A 22,047-nucleotide genomic window follows, 5' to 3' on the forward strand; every position below is an offset into this window, starting at 1 on the left:
CTTTTTTCCTTTTTTTTTTTTTTTTTCATTTGTTTTTATTTTTTTATGATTTAGATTAAAATTCTAAATAATCCATCATATTCATGAATGTTTATGATTGTCATAGTAATAATAATAATAATAATAATAATAATAATAATAATAATAATAATAATAATAATAATAATATATGCAGCCCAATGGCGGGCAATATATTTTATTTTTATATTATTTTCTATAATATTTTAAATCGTTCTAAGCGATCTTTCTATCTTTTCTTCTTGAAAAGAACAATGTGTACACAACTGGCGTTTAGATATTATAGATAAGAACTTATCTATAATAAGATAGCTCACCTAATCTGATCTTTAGATTATTCCGAACAATCTAATCTTGAAAGTGTCATTTCTAGAAAATCTTCAAATCGTCTCACTTGTTATTGAAAACATCGCGTATAAAAGTATAGAACAAAGATAGATAATAATAGCAGTCAACGTTAGGAAATATTTGCTGACGGTACTTCTACCTTGTATTTTCTGAAAAAAAAAAAAAAAGAAAAAGAAAATAAAGCATGATGGCTACGAAGCCTTTCTTTCGTCTAATCCGTTAATCATAGTTATAAAATATTTATGTTTCTATCGTTATACTAATCCAAACATTTATTAAAACGAATTAAACAAAATTTTAATAGATAACCTTTTTTTTCGCCTGTTATTTATTTTATCATTATTATTAAACATTTTAAAATAAGTATCAGTATTTTCAATAAATGATCAATATTTATAATAAAATAGATAATATAATCGATCAGTATTATATCCATTAATACAAAAAGTGTCAATATTTTAATTAAAACATTTGTAATTATAACAAATATATCGATATTTTTAATCTTCAATCAAAATCGTCGGTCAGTATATATAATTAAATTGCGTTAAATTTGTACCATTTATATTATAAATTGATATTTTATTATAAATACCCATAAAAATTTTCATATTTTTCCAATCAATTTATTTGACAAAATATTTACAATTAATTAATAACAATACTTATCAAATGAATATACAAGTGTTCCGTTCTTTTTTTTTTGTTTCTCTCGTGCCATTGAATTAATTTAAATATTAAATTGAATTATTAAAGATAAGAATTATACAGAAAGAACGATATCATAATCACGATGTCCTTGAAAAATGATCAATACTTAATCCATGAAACAGCATGATTCTTATATGTCATATGGTATTCGATGTCACAACAAGAATGTTTGCAAAAAAAAAAAAAATGTCCATGACAAGCAAAAAGAAAAAAAAAAGAAAACAATATAATGTCAGTTCGTTCCGCAAAAATGAAGAAGAAAAGAAAAAACAAAATGGACGATCGGTATAGTTTCCGAAAAAACGTATTCTCATGAATAAAGAGTATGATTGCTGGTCCAGAAGCAAAGAAGATGCCAGGAAAGTCGTTCCACCTAATTCCGACCGGTTTTTTAAATGAACGTCGAGATGAAACCTGAAAAGCAAAGAACATCAAACAAAATTTCACAGTCCATTTGTTATGATTTACGATTGTTACGATCTCAAACGATACTCTGAATAAAGTCTAATATTATTTATATATCCACACGCTTACAAAATATACATACGTATATAAATAATATATATATATATCTTTATCTCGTTAAAAAAAAGGAAAAAAAATGTGAATCGGCATTTTGTATTATATTATATCAAATAATGTCAAACAATATTATAATTCTGCATTATTATTTCTACAAATAATATTACAATTCTTTTATCATAAATAAAATCGAAAAATTACATTATGAAAAAAGAGTAAACTCTTACGTCGTAAAATGAAAAAAAGGGACGCAAAAATATTTCATTGTGGTTAACCATTTAAACAAAAACAAAAAAAAAGAAAGAGAGAGAGAGAGAGAGAGAGAGAGAGAGAGAGAGAGAGAGAACAAAAACAAGAAAGAAAGAAAAGAAGTAAAAAAGGGGAGGAAGGGGAAAATGAGAAAAGAATAGAAGAAACGAAATGGAACAATTCTCTCCCACGATCTAAAAAAAGAAAGCAAGAAAGAAAGAAAGAAAGAAAAAAAAAAAACAAGGAACGAAACAAACACAGGTCAAACTCGTTCACCTTTTGTCACGTAGAAAATCGTGACTGGGGTGTTACGTCTACTCGACTATAGAAATATTCGATTCTACTTAAAGAGCGAGCCAATGGTGAATTCCCCGACATTAGAGACGAACGTAATGTGTGTGCATGGTGATCATCATCATCGGCCTAGCGACTCGGGGAATCCCAAATACTTCTTCTCTTCCCTTTCATTCCCTCTCCCTCATCTTCGTGGTGGATGAAAGCAGTAGAGAGATGGAGAGAGGGAGAGAGAGAAAAGAAGGAAGTAAAAGAGGAAAGAACAAAATTGCGCTGTGGGGGAAAAAAGGTGGGTTGGTTAAGGGAAGGAGAGGTGAAGAGAAGGAGGGACAGGGGAGGGAGGAGGGGGTTGTCTTCGTCGTCATCGTTGAAAAGAAACGTGAGAATATACGTCGCGCACGATCAAACTCGAAGTCTCCACTTGCAAAGAGTTCTCTTTCGAAGAGAAGAGAAGAGAAGAGAAGAGAAAAGAAGAGAAGAGAACAGAACAGAACAGAACAGAACAGAACAGAAGTAGACGTAAAGCACGAGTTAAAACAGGCTGGTCGTCCTCGGCCGATCTTGGGAACTCCGCGAGTGTTGTGAACGATCGAGCGATCGAGTGAGTGAGCGAACAAGCATACACAAGACGCGTAAGCGTTTACTTCGTCTCTCGATCTCGTCCGTGTCGGTCGATACCGCGATTTATCCGTCATCAACTCTTTTACCATTTTTATTACGATTATATATATATATATATATATATATATATATATATATATATATATATATATATATGTAGTTTACGATCGATAAAAAAAAGATCAATCATACTCAACATTATATATTTATATACATATATTTATATTTGTATATAAATATATATATATATATGTATGTATATATATATATATGTACGTGTGTGAGTGTATATGTATCCGTATATAGACATATATATAAATTTTTATTCCAACCCATTACATTTCTATTTCTATTTCTATTTCACTTGACATGGGTCATCGCTGATATTGTAAACAACTTAAGTTATATTATAGAATTATTACGACTTTTATATTTTCTTATTGGTTTTTCTTTTATTTCTTCTTCTTCTTCTTCTTCTACTACCACTACCAATAACACCGATACCATCACCACCACCACCGTAATAGTGATCTATTATATATGTAAGTGATAAATTTTCATCCATTATTTCTCTATTTATGAGTACGTTAAGTTTTGTCAACATATTGCTTTTTTTTTTTTTCTTTGTGATTGACAATAATAATATGAATGTGTTTGTTTATGTGTGTATATATGTGTGTGTATGTGTGTGTATATATGTATTGTATATTTATATGTGGTGTCTTATTAATATATATATATATTACCATGTCTTTTTATGGCATACAAAAAATCATTGGTAATATGAATGTGTTCTTCGTTGAAAAAAATGTTTTTTTTTTCTTTTTTATTTCTTTGGAGGTTGACGATATTTTTGTTTTTTGTTTAATCTTTTTTTTTAACCCGGAACAGTTTTTCTGTTTTTAAACAGAAGAAAACGAATTGTTTTGCGATATATTGTATACATATTGTAATTATGTATGCATTACGTATCTTTGAAATTATTCGTCGAATTAGCACGTGCAAATTCTTCATTTCCTTGTAAAAATATGTATCAAAATTTTATATGCACTTTTTGTAAGAGGATAAATATTTCGTACATCATTTCTTTTTTGTTCTTATATTTTCACGTATTATATATATTCTATCATATTTCTCAATGTTCGTTTTGATCGAACATTGAGAAAATATAGTAATGAACGACCAAACAGAAAATACAAATAATTATCTTCGAAATGACTCTTATTTCAACATATTCAAATTAAATCAATTGTTCGATCTGTAATTTGTAAGTAAAATGGCAACAATATATATATATATATATATATATATATCTAGTACATATATATATATATATAGTACAGTGCTAGGCAAAAGTTTATAGATAGATCAATGATTCATCTAAATAATTTGAAAAATTATCAATCAATAAGTACTTAACAGGTGCAATTACAAAAAAATGCATGTATGGGTACATTTGAATAACAAAAAATTTTTTTTCTTTTCTTAACGATGTATGACTAAATGAGATATGAAGTATGATTTAAAGTATCAGTCAATATTTTTAGGAGAAAAAAAAATAAATAAATAAAAGAAAAAGAAAAAATATAGTGGCGCTTAATACAATTTCTTGTTTTTGTTATATATAAAAAATAAAAAAAAAAAAAAGAAAACAATTTTAAGTATCAGCAATTATGCTTGGATAAAAATACAAGCATTGATTTTTTTCGAAATTAAAATATATGCATATGATGATAAATTTAACGAAAAGAAAAACAATCTATATGATAGATCAATTCGATTAATCGATCATCATCAATACTGTACAATTCATAAGTTAAAATTAATTGATTTTCATTTTAAAGTAAATTAATTTTTTAAATTTGATATTTCACTTTGCTGTTAATTAACGTAATTTACAATTAAAGTTACGTTATTTTCAATAATTTGATATACGTTTCCTCATCATTTCAGTAAGTTCTTGACATCGCGTCATGCTCCACATGTTTCCACTCGTGAGCTAACAAAAAGATAGTTGTATATTTTTGTGTGTATGAATGAATGAATTATTTTTAATTCAATGAATGTCATCATGCATTATTGTAATTCTGCACGTCAAAAAACTGCGATAAGATAAATAATAGTGCATAAAAATAAAAATAATACAAATATAAAAAATGAATAAATATATAGTATATAAATAAAAAAACAAATCTAATAAAGTATATACAGGGTGAGTCAAAAAAGTTCCTAAGTGAATTTTCAAGAAGTCATCAAAAATTATTAAACGAATCCAAGTTAATAGATGAACCAAAAAAAAATATATATATATATATCTTTTTTACTCTTTTTCCGGTTAAACTTTTTTTATTCTTTAAAAAAAATTTTGATTTCTAAAAATGTAAAACTATTGAGTCTAGTCTATAAAGTTTAATCTATGAAAATTAAATATCTAAAATAAAAATATTTGAATTTCTTTTATAAAATAGAACAGGTTTTTAAGACGATAAATAAGAACGAAAAAAGGAAAAGAACAAAAATAGAAAAAAAAAAGAAAAGATACAATTTGGTAATCGTAAAATCGTATAATGATAAAAAAGTCCACATTATCGTGCTAACGTAAATTTTGCTGGATGGAAAAGAAAAAAGAAAAAAGAAAAAGATATTTCTGCGCGTAACAAAATTTCAGTAGTAATTCTAAATCCACTTTATACTGTGCAAATACCTTATTGCATCATAGAAAATTTCCTTTTATATCATGCGTGTCAAATTATCAGTACAAATGAATAATGAAAACTTAAACGAACAAAAACTCCTCCTCTTTTAGAAGACTTCGATTAGACACTATATAATAATTATCTATCCACGTCATTCTAAATCGGATGGGATTTTTCTTTTTTCCACGTTATCTTTCTAATTGAAATTTAATGTATTTTTTAATCTCTTGAGGAAAAAAAAAGAATCTAAGAATAATAGATTGTATGCAAATAGACGATTATATACATATATAAATTATTTCAAGGTAAACTATTATCTATTTATATTCGAAAATTCGAAGAAACGAAGACAGTTTCCTATTAATTATTACAAAATTATTTTTGAAATGTTACACAACTCTTTTTTTTTTATTGAATATAGATCAGTTCTTCTCCAAGTTCGTAAAAACTTTTCGAGAGAGTCTAAAAAAAGAAAGAAGCTAAGAAAAGAGAAAAAAAAGAAAAATCCCATCGATACACGCTCCTGGAATTCTAAAGTATTGATAAAACTTTTAGAATATATATATATATATATATATATAGAATTTTATATACAGTATTATTTAATATGTAGTATAGAAGTATTATATAAGTATCTGCATATATATGTATATATATATATACACATACATAAAGAGTATCCATTTACATAAATATGTCCAAGGAATACGTGAAATTTAAAAGTTTTTGAAAAACATTCTATAGATACATATATATATATATATATATATATATATATATATACATATATATGATTTGAAATACGGCAGTTTGTCGAATGTGATTATAAGAGGAAACAAAAATTTAAACACGTGCTATCGTCTATTCAGGTGTGTACGTTTCATATTCGAGGAAAGCTATTTCTGCATAATATGATACATTATTCTTTGAGGAAAGTGTCGAAGACAATAAGATAAAAAAAGAAAAAAGAAAAAGAAGAAGCAAAAAAAAAAAAAAAGAAAAAAAATTTAACGAAAGAGATGGAAGCAGCTGTGCTAACGCAACAAGAATGATAAACAAAAATGTTTGTTATATGAATATGTACATTCTCAATGAGGAAATCTTTCGTGTCTGCTAAGACTTAGTACATATATACATAGATGGATGTCATCTATGTATGCCTTAGGCTATACAAAAGTCATTCTCCCTTCTCTCCGTAAATACCTTTTTTTTTCCCTTTCCCCATTGAAGGCACATGTAATACGTAAGTAATACTTTCACTACATTCGAATTCTTTCGGTATCGGTATTGCAGAATTATCGAAGGCTCCCTCTCCTTTTATCCTATTTGGATCTTCACGTTTGCCGCGATTTTTTTTTCCCCTGCGAACGAATTCAATAGAGGCGTCATAAATTGACGTCATTTCGTTAGTACGGTCGTGAAAAATTTACATATCAAAGGAAAGAGAATCTAGGCATCCTGTGTTAAGCAATATGTGTTTATATTTTATTCCTTGTCATTTGTTGTACTTATTTTTTTCTCTTCTTTACTTTTTTTTTTCTTCCCTTTTTCTGTTTTTTTTTTTCTTTCTTTTTATTCCTTTTTTCTTTTTTTTTTTTTTTTTTTTTTTTTTACACAAAAGGAGATCAGTTTTTAGAAATTTTTACTTGTGACATTGACAACATTTGACAATGATTCCTTTTGTCTTTTTTCCAAAAAATTAATTTATCTATTTCTCTTTCTTTATTATCTATTTAAATTAAGTATGATAATTGTATGTAAATATATCTTGTATACGAGGTCAGTAAAATAAAAGAATAAATTTAACTAAAAGCTTTGAAAAGGAATAATTGATTTTTCGGTTTCACTTAGGAACTTTTTACTCGTCTATCAAAATATTAATCTAACAAAGTTCATAACTTTCGTCATTATTTATGACCTCCTTCATAAATTTGACGAAACAAACGTACGTACGTTTTAAACAATAAAAATTTAAATAAGATACTCATTCAAATTGTCAATTGCATTATATTAAATGCCGGATGGAAAATAATTTTCACTATTATCATGATGGCTTAAATTGGATCGATAAATCTTAATGATCGAACAAAAACTATTATCGGAATCAATAGGTTAAATTGTTTCTTGAAAAATCGTCATGAAGATTGGAGACCATAATTGAATATACGTATCTTCCACTAATCGTATATCCTGCATGTACGATTATACATATCTATATACATTCATATGTATATATGTATGTATTGTATATTCCACTCGCGTACGATGAGTGATTCATTTCTCGCCTACGTATATACGCATACATACATAATTATGTATACTATACGAGAGTCAGTTTTACGAAGGATCACAATCGAATTTGCCATGAACGATCTCATTTCTTTCGAATATAAACAACCGGATGTAATGAATTAATTTAAAAAAATAAAAAACAAAAAATAAAAAAAAAAAAGTGAAATAAGAAAAAGAAAAAGAAGTCTGACAAAGACTTAACTATCCAAGCATTAAGTGGAATGTGAAAAGAAAAAAAAGAAAAGAAATATAACAACAAAGAAGAAAATAATAACAGTCACGGTGTTTACTTTTTTACGATTACAATTGTTTTTACTATTTTTTTTCCATCTATTAGTTTTTATAACATGATCGAACGTATAAAGATACATACCTCCGTGTACAATGAAGAGTTTCAAATCATTTTGAGATATTTCCAAAAAAATATATTTTTTATCTAGCGCGCTTTATTTTCAATTTTCAAATTTTTACGGAAAAGAGAATTATGCTTTCTTTTTTATTTATTTATTTATTTTTTTTTTTTTTTTGCAAGAATAAAAATATACTCACCTTTTTTTCTTTTTCTTTTTTCTTTTTTCATTTTTTCTATACTCGTCATCGTATAAACAAATAATTTTCAAATAATTCAAGATCAAATGTCAAAATATATTCTTAAAATGAAAAATATATTACTTGGATCTTATAATCGCCGTTTCATATATTTAAATATATAACATAATAATTTTTGAAACGCGCAAAAAAACTTTGCCATTTGACGATAAATGATAAAAAGACGATTATGTCAATTACGTATTTTTATTTTGTTTTACATTTTTCTTTTTCTTTTTTTTTTTTTTTTTTTTTTTTTTTTTTTTTTCTTTTCTTTTCTATCTTTATTTCGTTATTTTTTATCAATTTATTTATTTATTTCTCTCTTTAATCGATTTACTTGTTTTCTATTGGATCGCGTTTTATGTAAAGCAAAATATAAAAATGAAAAATTAATCGTTTTATAATCCTTTTAAATTAAAATGCGATAGCTATCGTGCTTCGAGTATTTGAGAAATTTTATTCGTTCTATGTTGAGATGTGCGTTACATCGAACATCGAGACATATACATACATACATACTTATACGTAGGAAGCTTATATAAAGAGACAACGTTCTAAACGATGTTGTACACGTGTGGTCGCGACTTAAAGCAACATCAGCCGCGTTTCTATTCGGGGGGAGGGGGCCCGTTATCGCGACAAAGTCGACGACGACGACAAAGACGATTGTAAAGATCACGTAAGGCAATATCAAACTATATATTGTGACATATATAATATATTATTATATATATATATATACTATACATATATATCATTGATTATAAAAGATTATCCGTTTAGTACATCGTTTCACAGAACTGATAAGTAGTTAAACATATATATGATCATACTGAAAATCAAGTGCAAAAGTTTAACAGTGTGTCGAGTTCAATGGCGTAGAATTACAAAAAATACTAATCCAAAAGAAAAGTGAAAACAAAAATAAAAAAAATAAAAGAATGAGAGAGAGAGAGAGAGAGAGAGAAAAGAGCAGTGGCGGATTTACATAAATTTGGAATAATTGATTTATTTTAATCGTATCAAAATTTATAGACGTATCCAAAATTTGTATCGTCTTGGGCCACTTGAAAGATAAATCCATCAGTGAGTATGTGTGTGTGTGTGAGATAGAGAGAAAGAAAGAAAGAAAGAAAGAAAGGACAAAGAAGAGAGAGAAAGAGACAGAGAGAGAGAGAGAGAGAGAGAGAGAGGGAAAGAAAAAAATTGAAAAGAAACAATTCTATCGGATTTCTAATTACATTGTACAAATAATATATAAAATATATATTATATCGATGCAATTAAACGTTTGGAAATTTTTCACGGAGAAAAGATTTTATATGAAATATTATATTTTAAAAAGTAACGTTATTTTTATATTTTATTTTTTCATTTTTTTAATTTTTTTTTTTTTTTTTTTTTTTTTTTGGAATAATCAGTGTGATCTCTGACGTGTATTTTTCTTACTAAAAATAAATGGAAACATTTTTTGCAGACGTCGAAGAAACTTTATACTTTATACTACTAAACAAATTCCATTATTACTGACACTGTGAAAGAACTTTTTCATTATATTTAAAAAATAATTTCGTATACTAATCATTTGAGGTATTAATGTAATATAAAATGCGAATATATTTTATTAATTTTCTTCTCGTCAAATTAAATCGAATATTTTAATTTAATAATTGCAAAATATTGATCATTCTCAAAGAGAAATGAAATATTTCCGATTATGTCAAGGAAAAAAAAAAACTCATGCAAGATTCGAATCACATTTATTCAAATGCAATAAAAAATATATCGTAATGAAAGAAAAAAAAAGAAAAAAAGAAAAAAAAAATTACATCGCATCATCGATCGGAAAAGATAATCGCGAAAATTTCCCGATCGATATTGAACGCTCGAATAATTTTTCTTGAAGATTTGAAAGACCTCACAAAGATGACCGATGTCGATATCATAAAATATTACAAATTAATATAATAATAAAGCAAAAAGCTCCTCTTTTTTTTTTCTATTACTTTTTCTTCTACTACGTTTGAGGAACATTCTTTTCTTTTTCTTATATGAACTATAAGAAAATGAAATGAAAATAGATCACTGATACGGTTCTTGAATAAAACGAAATTTTAACAAAGATATCTGAAAGAAAAATTCTTTAATTCGACCAGGTAACAAAAATGCATAAAGCATATAATACAACTACATATAATTACAGAAAACGTGACGGACAAGCCGTTGTTATTAAATTACAAATAAAGATTAGACACGTTATAGTACTGATACCTCTTAAGAGAAATATTATACATAATGTAACATAATGTAATTTTGTTGACATATAATGTCGTAGTCTAGAAGGAAATGTCAACGAGAAATTAACTCGATGAATCATGAAATTGAAAGTTTATATTCTAAAGTATGGCCGTTTTGTAAATCATTCATATACTTCGAGAATATACGTATAAATTTATTATCGTTATGCTATTTGAAAATTAAATAAAAAAAAAAAAAAAAAAAAAAAAAAAAAAAAAAAAAAAAAAAAAAAGAGGAAAGAAGAAAAAATATATCTCGTAGATAATTTATATAAAATATATATTTTTTTTTTGTATATTTTTACAGTAACAACACTTCTCGTTGAGAGCAAGGATATTGAAATTAAGAAAATTTAACGATCATTGGAAAAAAAAAAATGGCTGACCATAATAACGATCACGATGAACACGTTCCAAACGATGTCGATCCTCAAAAAGTATTAATAGCTAAGGCAGTAACTATGGTAGTTCTATGTTTGGTCAGTACTCTCACGGGACTATTTCCAATGCAATTGGCTAAATGGTTAAAATGGAATACTTCGGGAAATATTCAAAATCCAAGGTGAGTAAAAATCGATTGATCAAATATCATCAATTATTTTCACTTACTCCTTTTTCTATGTCGATGATAAAATTGATCGGAATTGTTTTCTAAAATCGTATAAATTCAATATAAAATTTAATATACGATATTACGTACGTGTCACTCATTGATTTATTATATATCCTATTTAACAACGTTATGAAGAAAAGAGAAAATATAAAAGAGAAGAACAGACAAATATGAGAACGTTCTCCTTTCGTAAATATTCTTATCGATGTAAAATTAAAAACTGTTTATACAGACATATCGATGTTTGCCAGTTAACGAATAACGATTCTTCGATTTTATATCTACTTGTTCACTATAATACGAATAAAAATTCTCGATCGGTTAAATATTATAATAATAATACAGTATGATAACCAAAAGTTTCAAAGGTTTAATCAAAAGTTTTGCAATCTAAACAAAAAAAAAACCAAAAAAAAAGAAAAAGAAAACAAAAAAAAAATTAGCTTAAAAAATCTCGAAAAGGAGTAATGTTGATTTTTAAAATGGAAACTTTTAATAAGCCCTGTATTAAATATATATATATGTGTGTGTATATATATATATATATATATATATATATATATATATATATATATATTAATGATTTTCTTTAATCATTCATCATTGCATTTACAATGTACAGGTCTACGAAATTAGTGGCTTTGCTTCTTGGTTTTGGTGGAGGTATACTTTTTTGTACAACGTTTCTTCATATGATACCGGAAGTCACCGAAGGTGTTAATAATCTTATAGCGGAAGGAATATTACCGAAATTTACATTCTCATTGGCTGAGATGTTAACGTGCTGTGGGTATGTTACGATCCAATTAATGTAATTTATAACTAGATCGATTTACATAAATTATTGTAGATGAGTTATACATTAGGCTTGTGATAAAAACTGAAGAAAAAAAATTTTCACGCAAAGAAAACGTATGATAAGCGGATATATCTTTTTTTTTTATAATTTATAAGATTATTTATAATTGGTGTTATATATATATATATTTTTTTTTTTGTTTAGTATTTCTATATTTCATTTAATGTTTTGATTCTATATTTCAATAAAGTTTTGATATTTTTATTATATTTTATACGGAGGGAACTAAAAGTTCTTAGGTGATTTTTTTTTTTCAGACAATTACTCTTTTACGAGTCTTTTTAAACTAATCTTTTCTTTTTTTCTTTTTTTTGAATTGTAAAACTATCTTATAAAACTACCTCGTAAAACTATCTTGCAAAACTACAAGTCTGAAAGATTTTGAGGAAAAAAATTATTACTTTGGTCATTTAGAAATTTTTGACCCGTTTAAAAACTTTTGAGCCATCTCGTATTTAATATGTTTTAATATATATTCGATAGTTTTTTAATACGATACTTATTATAATATAATGACTATAAAAATATTATTTATTATTACTTACTTTGTAGATTCTTCATTATGTATTTGGTCGAAGAATTGGTGCATACACATTTAAGAAAAAGAAAGTCGGAAAAAGAAAAAGACATTAAAACGGACATGAATCGTAGTACAAATGAACTCGTAGAAAATGGTCAAATAGTATCATCTTATGCAAATGGACATTCTCATGCGTAAGTTTATTATTATTTTTGTTTCTTCTTCCTTTCTTTCTCTATTCCATCTATATATCATATAATCTTATTCTAATTATTCATTTTCACTTAACGATTTTGTGATGAATAATTTTTTTATTCTATCCTATGCTTTTTAAAATAAAAAGAAAAAATGATTACATAGATAAAAGAATTCCAAATTCAACTCTTTACTTTTTTCACATAGAAATAGTCATGGTCATTCTCACCATTTACCCGAGATAATAGACGTCGAAGATGATTTCATAATAAGTTCACTTCGAGGATTACTGATAGTACTTGGTTTGTCCGTGCATGAATTATTTGAAGGACTTGCCATTGGTTTAGAAAGTTCAGAAAGCTATGTCTGGTAAGTATAATCAAGGAATAACATTGTACATCGTAATTAAGTATTTATACTTTGATGATTTTCAACAGTAATACGGGATAATAATCTTTAATATAAATTTAACGTTCATCATTTTAATGACGTATCTCGTTAAATTTATATTTTTTTTATATACGAACGTAATTTTTGAGATACCAAAATTGTCATTCAACAAAAAAAAAAAAAAAAGAAGAAGAAAATTAATATTAATATTAAATTATATCTACGTAATATCTACGTAATAGTATAAACGTAGAGAAAAAAAAAATATATATATATATAATTAAAAAATTATTTCAATTAATTTTGTCATTTTACTTTTCAGGTATATGTTCGCCGCAGTTGCGGCTCATAAATTCGTTATAGCATTTTGCATCGGTGTCGAATTAACTGCAGCTAGAACACGGCGTTACTTATCGATAATCTATGTTTGCACATTCGCCATAGTCTCGCCCTTAGGTATCGGAATAGGAATGATACTTGTTGGTGGAGAAAGTGCAGCTGCAAGTGGATCTCTGGCAGTAATTTTGCAGGTACGTTCGAATCTATAATTGCATCATGCTTCAAATTGTTGCATCGTATGCACTGGGTCAAGTCAGTTTATTATAAATTTTTTATTATAAATGGATTATCAAAAACAAATTACTCCTTTTCGAGGCAGATTTTTTACATCTGTAGTTAGAATTATAATTTCATAATCAGGGTCCGTAATTTTAAATCTCTACGATTAATTATCATTACAGTGCAAAGGAAAAAAAAAAAAAGTTAATTCAATATCTCGAAAAAGGATAATCGATTTTTAAAATCATTTACGAATTGATAACTTTAATCCATTTACTTTTCTATCTAGTAATTTTTAAATCCAATAACTTTCTCTGTCTAGTAATTTTTTGCACACCCTAAAATTTTTTTTTCTCTCCTTTTCTTTTTCTTTCTTTTTTTTTCTTTATTTAAAATTGTAAAAAATTCTAATTTTTAATATGAATGTCTGTTTAAAAATATTTCCTTTCATTGTGATAGGGTCTCGCATCTGGCACACTTCTCTACGTCGTTTTCTTCGAAATTTTACAAGAACATCGTTCTGGGCTTCGTCAATATTTATCGATACTCGTTGGCTTTCTGGTAATGTTTGGACTACAAATGTTAAGTAAGTACATGATATTTATTTCCATAAGAATATTTACTATTTAAGATCATTTTTTAAATAAATTTGCAAAAAAAATCACAACTTTTACTCGAGGATATTCATATTCACGGTACATAACACTAGAAGATTACTATAACGACCTATACAACATACGAAGCAAAACGTTTAATAATTAGTCCGAGTAGAAACCATGACACATAATTAAATCTAACTTAAAGTTAATATCTGTCGTTTAATTAATAATATTATTAATTTCTCCTTTGAAAAGAAAAATCGTGTTAGAGATTTTGTTTAAGTTTTCAGTATATGTATACTTGATTGAAGATGTAATATGTAAGTATATATATATATATATATATATATATATATATATATTTTATTCCGGATTCATAATTAAAAATCAATAATCGTCTTAATTTGAACTTTACTACTATTTAATCGAGACTCGTGACAGTCGCAAGAGCGTAAATCGGAAATTTTATCGCATTTTGTTCTTCTTTCCTTTTTTTTCTCTATATCTATTATCGATTGTCAATATGTAATTAATTGCTGGTCAAGAGTCACTTATCAGTCAAAGAAAATAAATTTTCACGGTTGAACACTTACACACACACACACACACACACAAACATATATATATATTTTTTTTAACTGGTCAGAATCATTAAGGCCAACGTTCGACGTTAAGAGAATATACAAATTTTATTTGTGTAAATATTATTTGTATTTCAACTAATTTCAAACTATGACAATCATTAATTATGATTAATTCCTAAGACGCTTACACACGTGAGTAGAAGTGCACGTGTAATCCGATTAATGATCAATTATAGATGTGAGATTCGATACTTGAATGTATCGTTGACTCTCATGAATTTGAAATCAGATCGTATTACACTATACGGAATATATGCATTTCGTTAACGTACATATAGCATACTCAACAACATATGTATGTAACTGGGTATGGTCGTTTTAAACTTTAAAGAGAATGCTGCCTTCTTCACGATCTTACTCTCATTGAATGGTAAGTGAATGAAAGAAGAATCGTCAATTGTTCTTTCGCGTTGATTTGATTCATTCATTTTAGCACCTTATATAAAGTGTTACGAGATTAATGCAGCACTTTGTATCTGACCAAAGGGGTCAATAATATTTTGTCCTCTTAAGTATTTAATTTTAATTGATATGTAATAAATGTGAGTAAACATACAATATATATATATATATATAGATATATACTTACTTATTCTATAATTATGGTCTATGTACTCTATATATATATATATATATATATCATAAACGTAATATAATTAAAGATGAAAGATCAAATTAGAAAAATAATAAAATCAACAATAGTATTATGTTTATACTCACCATATCATTAGAGACATAAAAAGAAAATGGTCGCTTCGTTGAATTTACGGGAACACTCAACTCCTTCCGCTATTATCTCCGATGAAAGTGAACGTGGGTCGTCAACCACCAATATTCGTTCGCGTTTTAACGAACACAAACTTCGCGAATTTGTCTCCTTGACGAATACATAGGCGGCTTCCTGTATTAAACATCCCACGAAATTACTTATCTACAGCAAAATTATCTTCTCATCTTCTTTTTCTTTTTTCTTATTATTATTATTGTTGTTGTTGTTGTTGTTGTTGTTGTTGTTGTTGTTGTTGTTGTTGTTGTTGTTGTTTTTGTTGTTGCAACGTCTCATATATCTAAATATTTTTATTTTAGAGATAGATATTTAATAACGAAATATCACGTGAATACATCTATGGTTATCTAACACATTTGAGAAAAACAATAATGACGAATATTTACATTGCTAATAAACACGAACAACGACATGTATGATTTAAGACATAACTTAACGTGATATGCATAACTAAGTAACTATACATATATATATATGAAACTTTGACGTGAACGTTAGATGCACGAAATAACTCCGGCTATATCGTTGACGCGATCTAAGATAATCATTTCGTTTCGAATTATTCATACCATTTCTATCGCATCTCGTAAATACGCCATAAAGTAGAAAGTTTTAAATTTACGAACCGTGTACTTCATTATAGAGATTTTAGATATATGTTAACGTACATATATTTTATTAGAGAAAAAAAAAAGAAGAGAAAATAATAATAAAATAAAATAAAATTTATATTGCTTTTAACCTGTTAAACAGAGAAAGGATGTGTTAACATGTCACGCGAATTTAATTTCATTCCTGATAAAAGGATAAATAAATCATAAGTTTTTCACATGATTTAAAACAAAATATTATTATTATATAAAACGAAGCCGCAAAAGTTCTTAATACGTGGGTCAAATGTTCTTCATGGACGATTTTAAAAATCAATAGCTCTTTTTCATGATTTTCTAAACTTACACTTAGTCTTGTAGTTTTGCAATATGAAGAAGAAAGTTAGCCTGAAAAGTTTCGAGAAGAAAGAGTGAACGATTTTTAAGATCATCTAGAAATTTTTGCCCCTCACTTAGGAACATCTACGATCCATTTAGTATTTATCCCACAATTCCAATTTTCTCCCTTCGAAAAAGACGAAATTCTTCTTTTCATGATTGAATAATTTATTTATTCGACTAATTATTTGATCATCATTCGTATTAATTAAATACAACGAAGTAATGAAGTATTTCGTAGAATAAATGATCGATACAAATATATAAATATTTTAATCGAAATAAATAATCAACTATTAGAATTACAATAGTTTTTCGTCGATATTTTATTATATACGTATATAAAAATATTAATCGATCATTCATATAAAATACTAACCAAACGTATAAAAATATCGTTCCAATAAATATAGCAATCTTTTATTATTAATCGAAAGAAATTTCGTATTTCGAAGGTGAGAGGAAAAAAAAAACAAATATCGATTCTAAACGTGAATAATTTGGACGATAATAATTAAAAAATAATGATCAATGTTATGTCGGTATGATTCAGAATCACGCTGAACATAATTGAAATAAGATTTGAAACAAAAGAATTCCATTTGCTAATTAATCGAAAGGATTACTAAAAGCAACTTCAATACCAAGGAATATTGCGGAAGTATATGTTGGTTGTAAAGGAAAGTAACGAACGTTTTATAGCACACGATGGTATCTCGTACTTTTTTGTTTCTTTTTTTTTTTTCTTTTCCTCCATACCGATGATTCGCCATCGCGTTTGGATGGCGTTATACCGGCGAACGATGCCGGCTTGCCTTTCACTGTGAAACAACCTTCACCCGTCCGTCAGCTCGACCGATTTACTTGCAACGTACGTAAGTAAGTACGTATCTATGTAATTATATACATACACACACACACACATACACACACACACACACATATACACATACATATACGCAGACACATACATAATATATGTATGTACATACCAACTCTCGCGAAAATCCCGTTCGTGACCTTTTAAAACGAAATTAAAGAAAGTTCGAGAAAAAGAGAGAGAAAGAGAGAAAGAGAGAGAGAGAGAGAGAGAAAAGGGAGGAGGGAAGAGGCAAATACAACGAAGTAATATTTCTTCGAAAAGAATTTTACACGCGTTCAAGCAAATGAAAACACGCACGCGTACACACATACACAGAATGTTTCATCCGTACATAATATTATATAATATGTATAATTTATGTATATACACGTTATGTGATAATCTTTGATTGCTTTTCTCCTTTTTCTTTTTTTTAATTCTTTTTTTTTAATTCTTTTTTTTTTCCTTTTTTTTTTTTTCTTTTTTACAACAATTATCATTCGAAACTTTCAAATGTTTAAACAATTCATATTGATTTTCTGAAACGTTTACGAAGTAATGTGAAAACGGAGATACGTGTTTCTAAGAATAAATGAAAACTCCTATAACACGAGAGGATTATTCATTGATTTGTCTCTGGTAAACATAACGTGATAACGAATCATGTTTTGAAAACAATAGGACATCAACTTCATATCAATAATAAGACCAATTAAACATCAACATTGCATAGAGAAAGACTGTGAGAGTGTGTGAGAGAGAGAGAGAGAGAGAGAGAGAGAGAGAAAGAGAGAGAGAGAGAGAGAAAGAGAGAGAGAGAGAAAGAAAATGTTTATCTTCATTTACGCAGCAAAAAATTTTTTTTATACGAACGCACGAAAGCCGAATGAAATATGATTCGTGATGAAAAAATGAAAGAAACGCTACTCGAATCCGAATATTTAAAATATCAAAAAAGAATCCGATTTCACGCGTTGCACGCGTTGCAAGATGATACATTAAAGCGAGCTAGCATATATATATATATATATATATATATATATATATATATATGCTAACACACACATACATACACGCCCACCCTTTTATTTTCTTTCTCTTTCTTTCTCTCTATATTGAATATTTCAACGAGCATTGGTATAAGAAAGAGAAAAGGATACAATGACACCAAACGTGACGTATAAATGTTCGTCAAAATCGACATTATAATATAATCGATATTTCATTTTTTATAATGTTGAAGAAAAATGTATTGAATATATTTATATAATTTTGATTAACGTGACTTAATCAAACGAAATATTTAAATAAAATCATATACCATAATTATAGGCAAAGTATATACAATTTATAGATACTTATATATATGTGTGTATATATATGTATACACAAACTGATTATAAACAATGATAATCAAATGGAATAAAAAGAAAAAAAAGAAAATAAATTAGAAAAAAAAAAAAATTATCTATATAACATATTAAACGCACAAATCAAAAAACACATAGAAATAATTTCATGGTAAGTTGAATACATTAAGGAGACCTGTTCATTTAACAAATAATATTATTGACTCACCCTGTACATGGATAAAGGAAAATAGAGGGGAGAGTTCGTATACACGTAATACGAATGCATCGGGAACTCAGGAGAGAATGAGAGAAAGAGACGGTAAGAGAGAGAAGGTGGCGGATAAAGCGAGAATGTGGTGGGGATAGTTAGAGTTAGAGCGGGGAGAGAAGAAAGAGAGGGGGGCAGGAAACGGTTCGGTGGGACTATGTAAGATGCGAGGGGATACGAATGACCAACGAAGTCCCTATCCAGACCCTGAGTGTCCGGTTCGACGCCGTGCCGCGTGGAACTATTTACGTTTCTTCGTGTATTTATTCTTATTCTTTCTCTTCGCCTTCGTCCTCATCTTCTTTGTGTTCTCCAATAAATAAATCACATTAATTAATTTAACAATTAAAGAGAATAATAATATCTGATATCAGAATGATGAAAAAGTTCTTTTTCATTTTTTCGTTTCTTATTTAACGTCAAAGTTTATATATATATACATATATATATATATATATATATATATATATGTGTATGTATGTATATATATATATATATATATATATGTATGTTATATCGATTTAATTGATGTCTAAAAAAATAATTGGCGATGCTGTTGAGATCAACAAATTCCTTTTCTATGTTAATTTCGTACAGGAACGAGACAGGTTGGACTGAGCATCGTTGTTTAATATTATTATTATTATTGTTATTACTATTACTAAATACGGTCCAGTTAAATATCAACGTTGCGTTTAGCACGACGAGTGCTTTGGGTGAAAGTGGGTAGCCGTTGTAGTTCGCGGAATACTCTCGATTGTATTTGCAATCGTGTTCACAATTTGAGACAGCTAACATCTGTGTAATAATATACAGGAAGGAAGAGTGTCATTTTCGGGAGAACAATTCGTCTCAAAAGTCACGATAATAAGTGTTTAACTATCGACGATGTGTTCGACGTGAAATATATCATTTTTAATATATTATGGTAAGTGATAGATAATGATATACCGAAAAAAATAACGGCAGATATTAGATGCAATCCAGACGCGACATTCGCTGAAGTTTCTATCTCATCTTTTTCGAGTCGTGAGGGGAAAAAAAAACAAGGAAAAAAAAACAAGAAAAAAAAAAAAGAAAAATGGAAGAGACCACGACTACAACGTCTTCGATTCTTTTGATGGCAAAAATCGGTGCCATGATCGGTCTTGGATTTGGATCGTTTATATTGGGTATGTTACCTCTGATGGTTGGACGATGTAGAACGAAATTTCGTCAGAAACGATGTCACGGTATTTCCAATAACTCAAGTAACTCAACTTCAACTTCGGCATCGCAAACATCTTCCTTCGTCGATAACTCAGCAAATTCGCAAGTACGCTTTTGTAACTCTTTCTCTCTTTCTCTCTCTCTCTCTCGGTCTCTCTCTCCTCTCTCTTTCTCTTTTCTTCTCTATCCAAGTTGTTCTCTGAAGAATCTCCGAGGAATGTTAACAAGAAAATCTGACTTTTAAAATTTAATTAGTAAAACAAATATACGTAACATTTGAGATATGAGAAGAGATATATTCGCATTCGTTTACAAAATTGAACCTCGAGATTAGAAAAAAAAAATGATTGTCTTGATATTTGTTCATTCGATTCGTTAGATATCGAAACTTTCGTCGGATATACTTCAAAGAAATTTTCCATGCATTATTAATACATATGTTATACATAATGTGTAACGTTAATGAAGAAAGATAAAGAGATAAGGAGATAAAAAGAGAGAGAGAGAGAGAGAGAGAGAGAGAGAGAAAGAGAGAGAGAGAGAGAGAGAGAGAGAGAAAGGACGAGACAGAACGAGGAAATGAGATTAAGCAAATACTCTTCAGGGCCTTTTGACGTCACTGTTGCTCTGCTTCGGAGGAGGAGTCCTTCTTTTCACAACGTTCCTACACCTAGCACCGGAAGTTCGGCTCAGCGTTGAGAGACATCAATCAAATGGACAGCTACCAACATTGGGAACTTTAAGTTTATCGGAGTTACTCTTTTGTGGAGGATTTTTCTTGGTTTATTTGGTCGAGGAAGCTGTGCATGCAGCGTTAACAGGAAAACCAGAATCCTCGGAGGCTTTACTTTACAGGACAGTATCAGTACGTCGTTGTAACAATCAAAATGGTGTAACAACATCCGCAACGAATGGTTCGACGACTACCGTATCAACAATGACTAGATCATCCACTTGGAAAGACGATACCGAAGAATTGAGACAAGATGATGAAAATTTAAATCGACGATCGAGACAGCATCGATTACAAGATACCTGTGGTGTTAAGGATGACAAAGTATTGCCAGCCATATTTGTACTTTCATCGTCAGCTGGATTATCAGCACAGATTGGAGATCAAGGGGATAATGTTATCAGACAGCATCAATCTGATCCTGAATTAGTTGCATATTCATCGCATGAACATCACGAGCATAAACATTCGATTATAAAGAAAAAGACATCTGTTCAAGGTTTATTAACAGTTTTGGCACTTTCTTTTCATGCCATCTTCGAAGGACTTGCCGTAGGCTTGGAACCTTCCTTGGGTTCTGTTGTTTATCTTGCTGCCGCGATTGCCACTCATAAATTGGTAATATCCTTTTGCGTTGGTATGGAACTTTATGTTGCCGGTGCATCAACCAGGACGACTTTAGGATATTTAACAGTTTTCTCGATGGTAACACCGATCGGTATAGCAGTTGGATTAGCTCTTGGTCATTTCAAAAATGACAGCGATACTCTCGGTCCAACGCCGACTATACTTCAAGGAATGGCAGCTGGAACTTTACTCTACGTTGTATT

At 28.3% G+C, this 22,047-nt stretch overlaps 1 protein-coding gene across 9 annotated transcripts in view; it reads left to right on the forward strand.

The window, feature by feature from the left end:
* The first annotated feature begins 2,506 nt into the window (after positions 1-2,506).
* LOC124948416 (zinc transporter ZIP1-like) overlaps positions 2,507-22,047 on the forward strand; it is a 24,968-nt gene continuing 5,427 nt past the window's right edge. The window contains exons 1-8 of one of the 9 annotated variants that reach the window (XM_047492006.1): positions 2,507-2,774; positions 3,291-3,305; positions 10,947-11,201; positions 11,875-12,042; positions 12,664-12,825; positions 13,034-13,195; positions 13,539-13,746; positions 14,234-14,360. In XM_047492006.1, coding sequence (XP_047347962.1) covers positions 11,017-11,201; positions 11,875-12,042; positions 12,664-12,825; positions 13,034-13,195; positions 13,539-13,746; positions 14,234-14,360 — 1,012 coding nt within the window. In that variant the 5' untranslated portion in view covers positions 2,507-2,774; positions 3,291-3,305; positions 10,947-11,016. Of the gene's footprint in view, positions 2,775-3,042; positions 3,306-6,280; positions 6,703-8,896; positions 9,022-9,126; positions 9,429-10,946; positions 11,202-11,874; positions 12,043-12,663; positions 12,826-13,033; positions 13,196-13,538; positions 13,747-14,233; positions 14,361-19,031; positions 19,535-19,725; positions 20,591-21,088 lie in introns of those variants that run through there. The other 8 variants (XM_047492001.1, XM_047492008.1, XM_047492002.1 and 5 more) reach the window with 8 other exon arrangements.

Source organism: Vespa velutina, chromosome 4 (genome assembly GCF_912470025.1).
Source record: "Vespa velutina chromosome 4, iVesVel2.1, whole genome shotgun sequence".
NCBI lineage: Eukaryota > Metazoa > Arthropoda > Insecta > Hymenoptera > Vespidae > Vespa > Vespa velutina.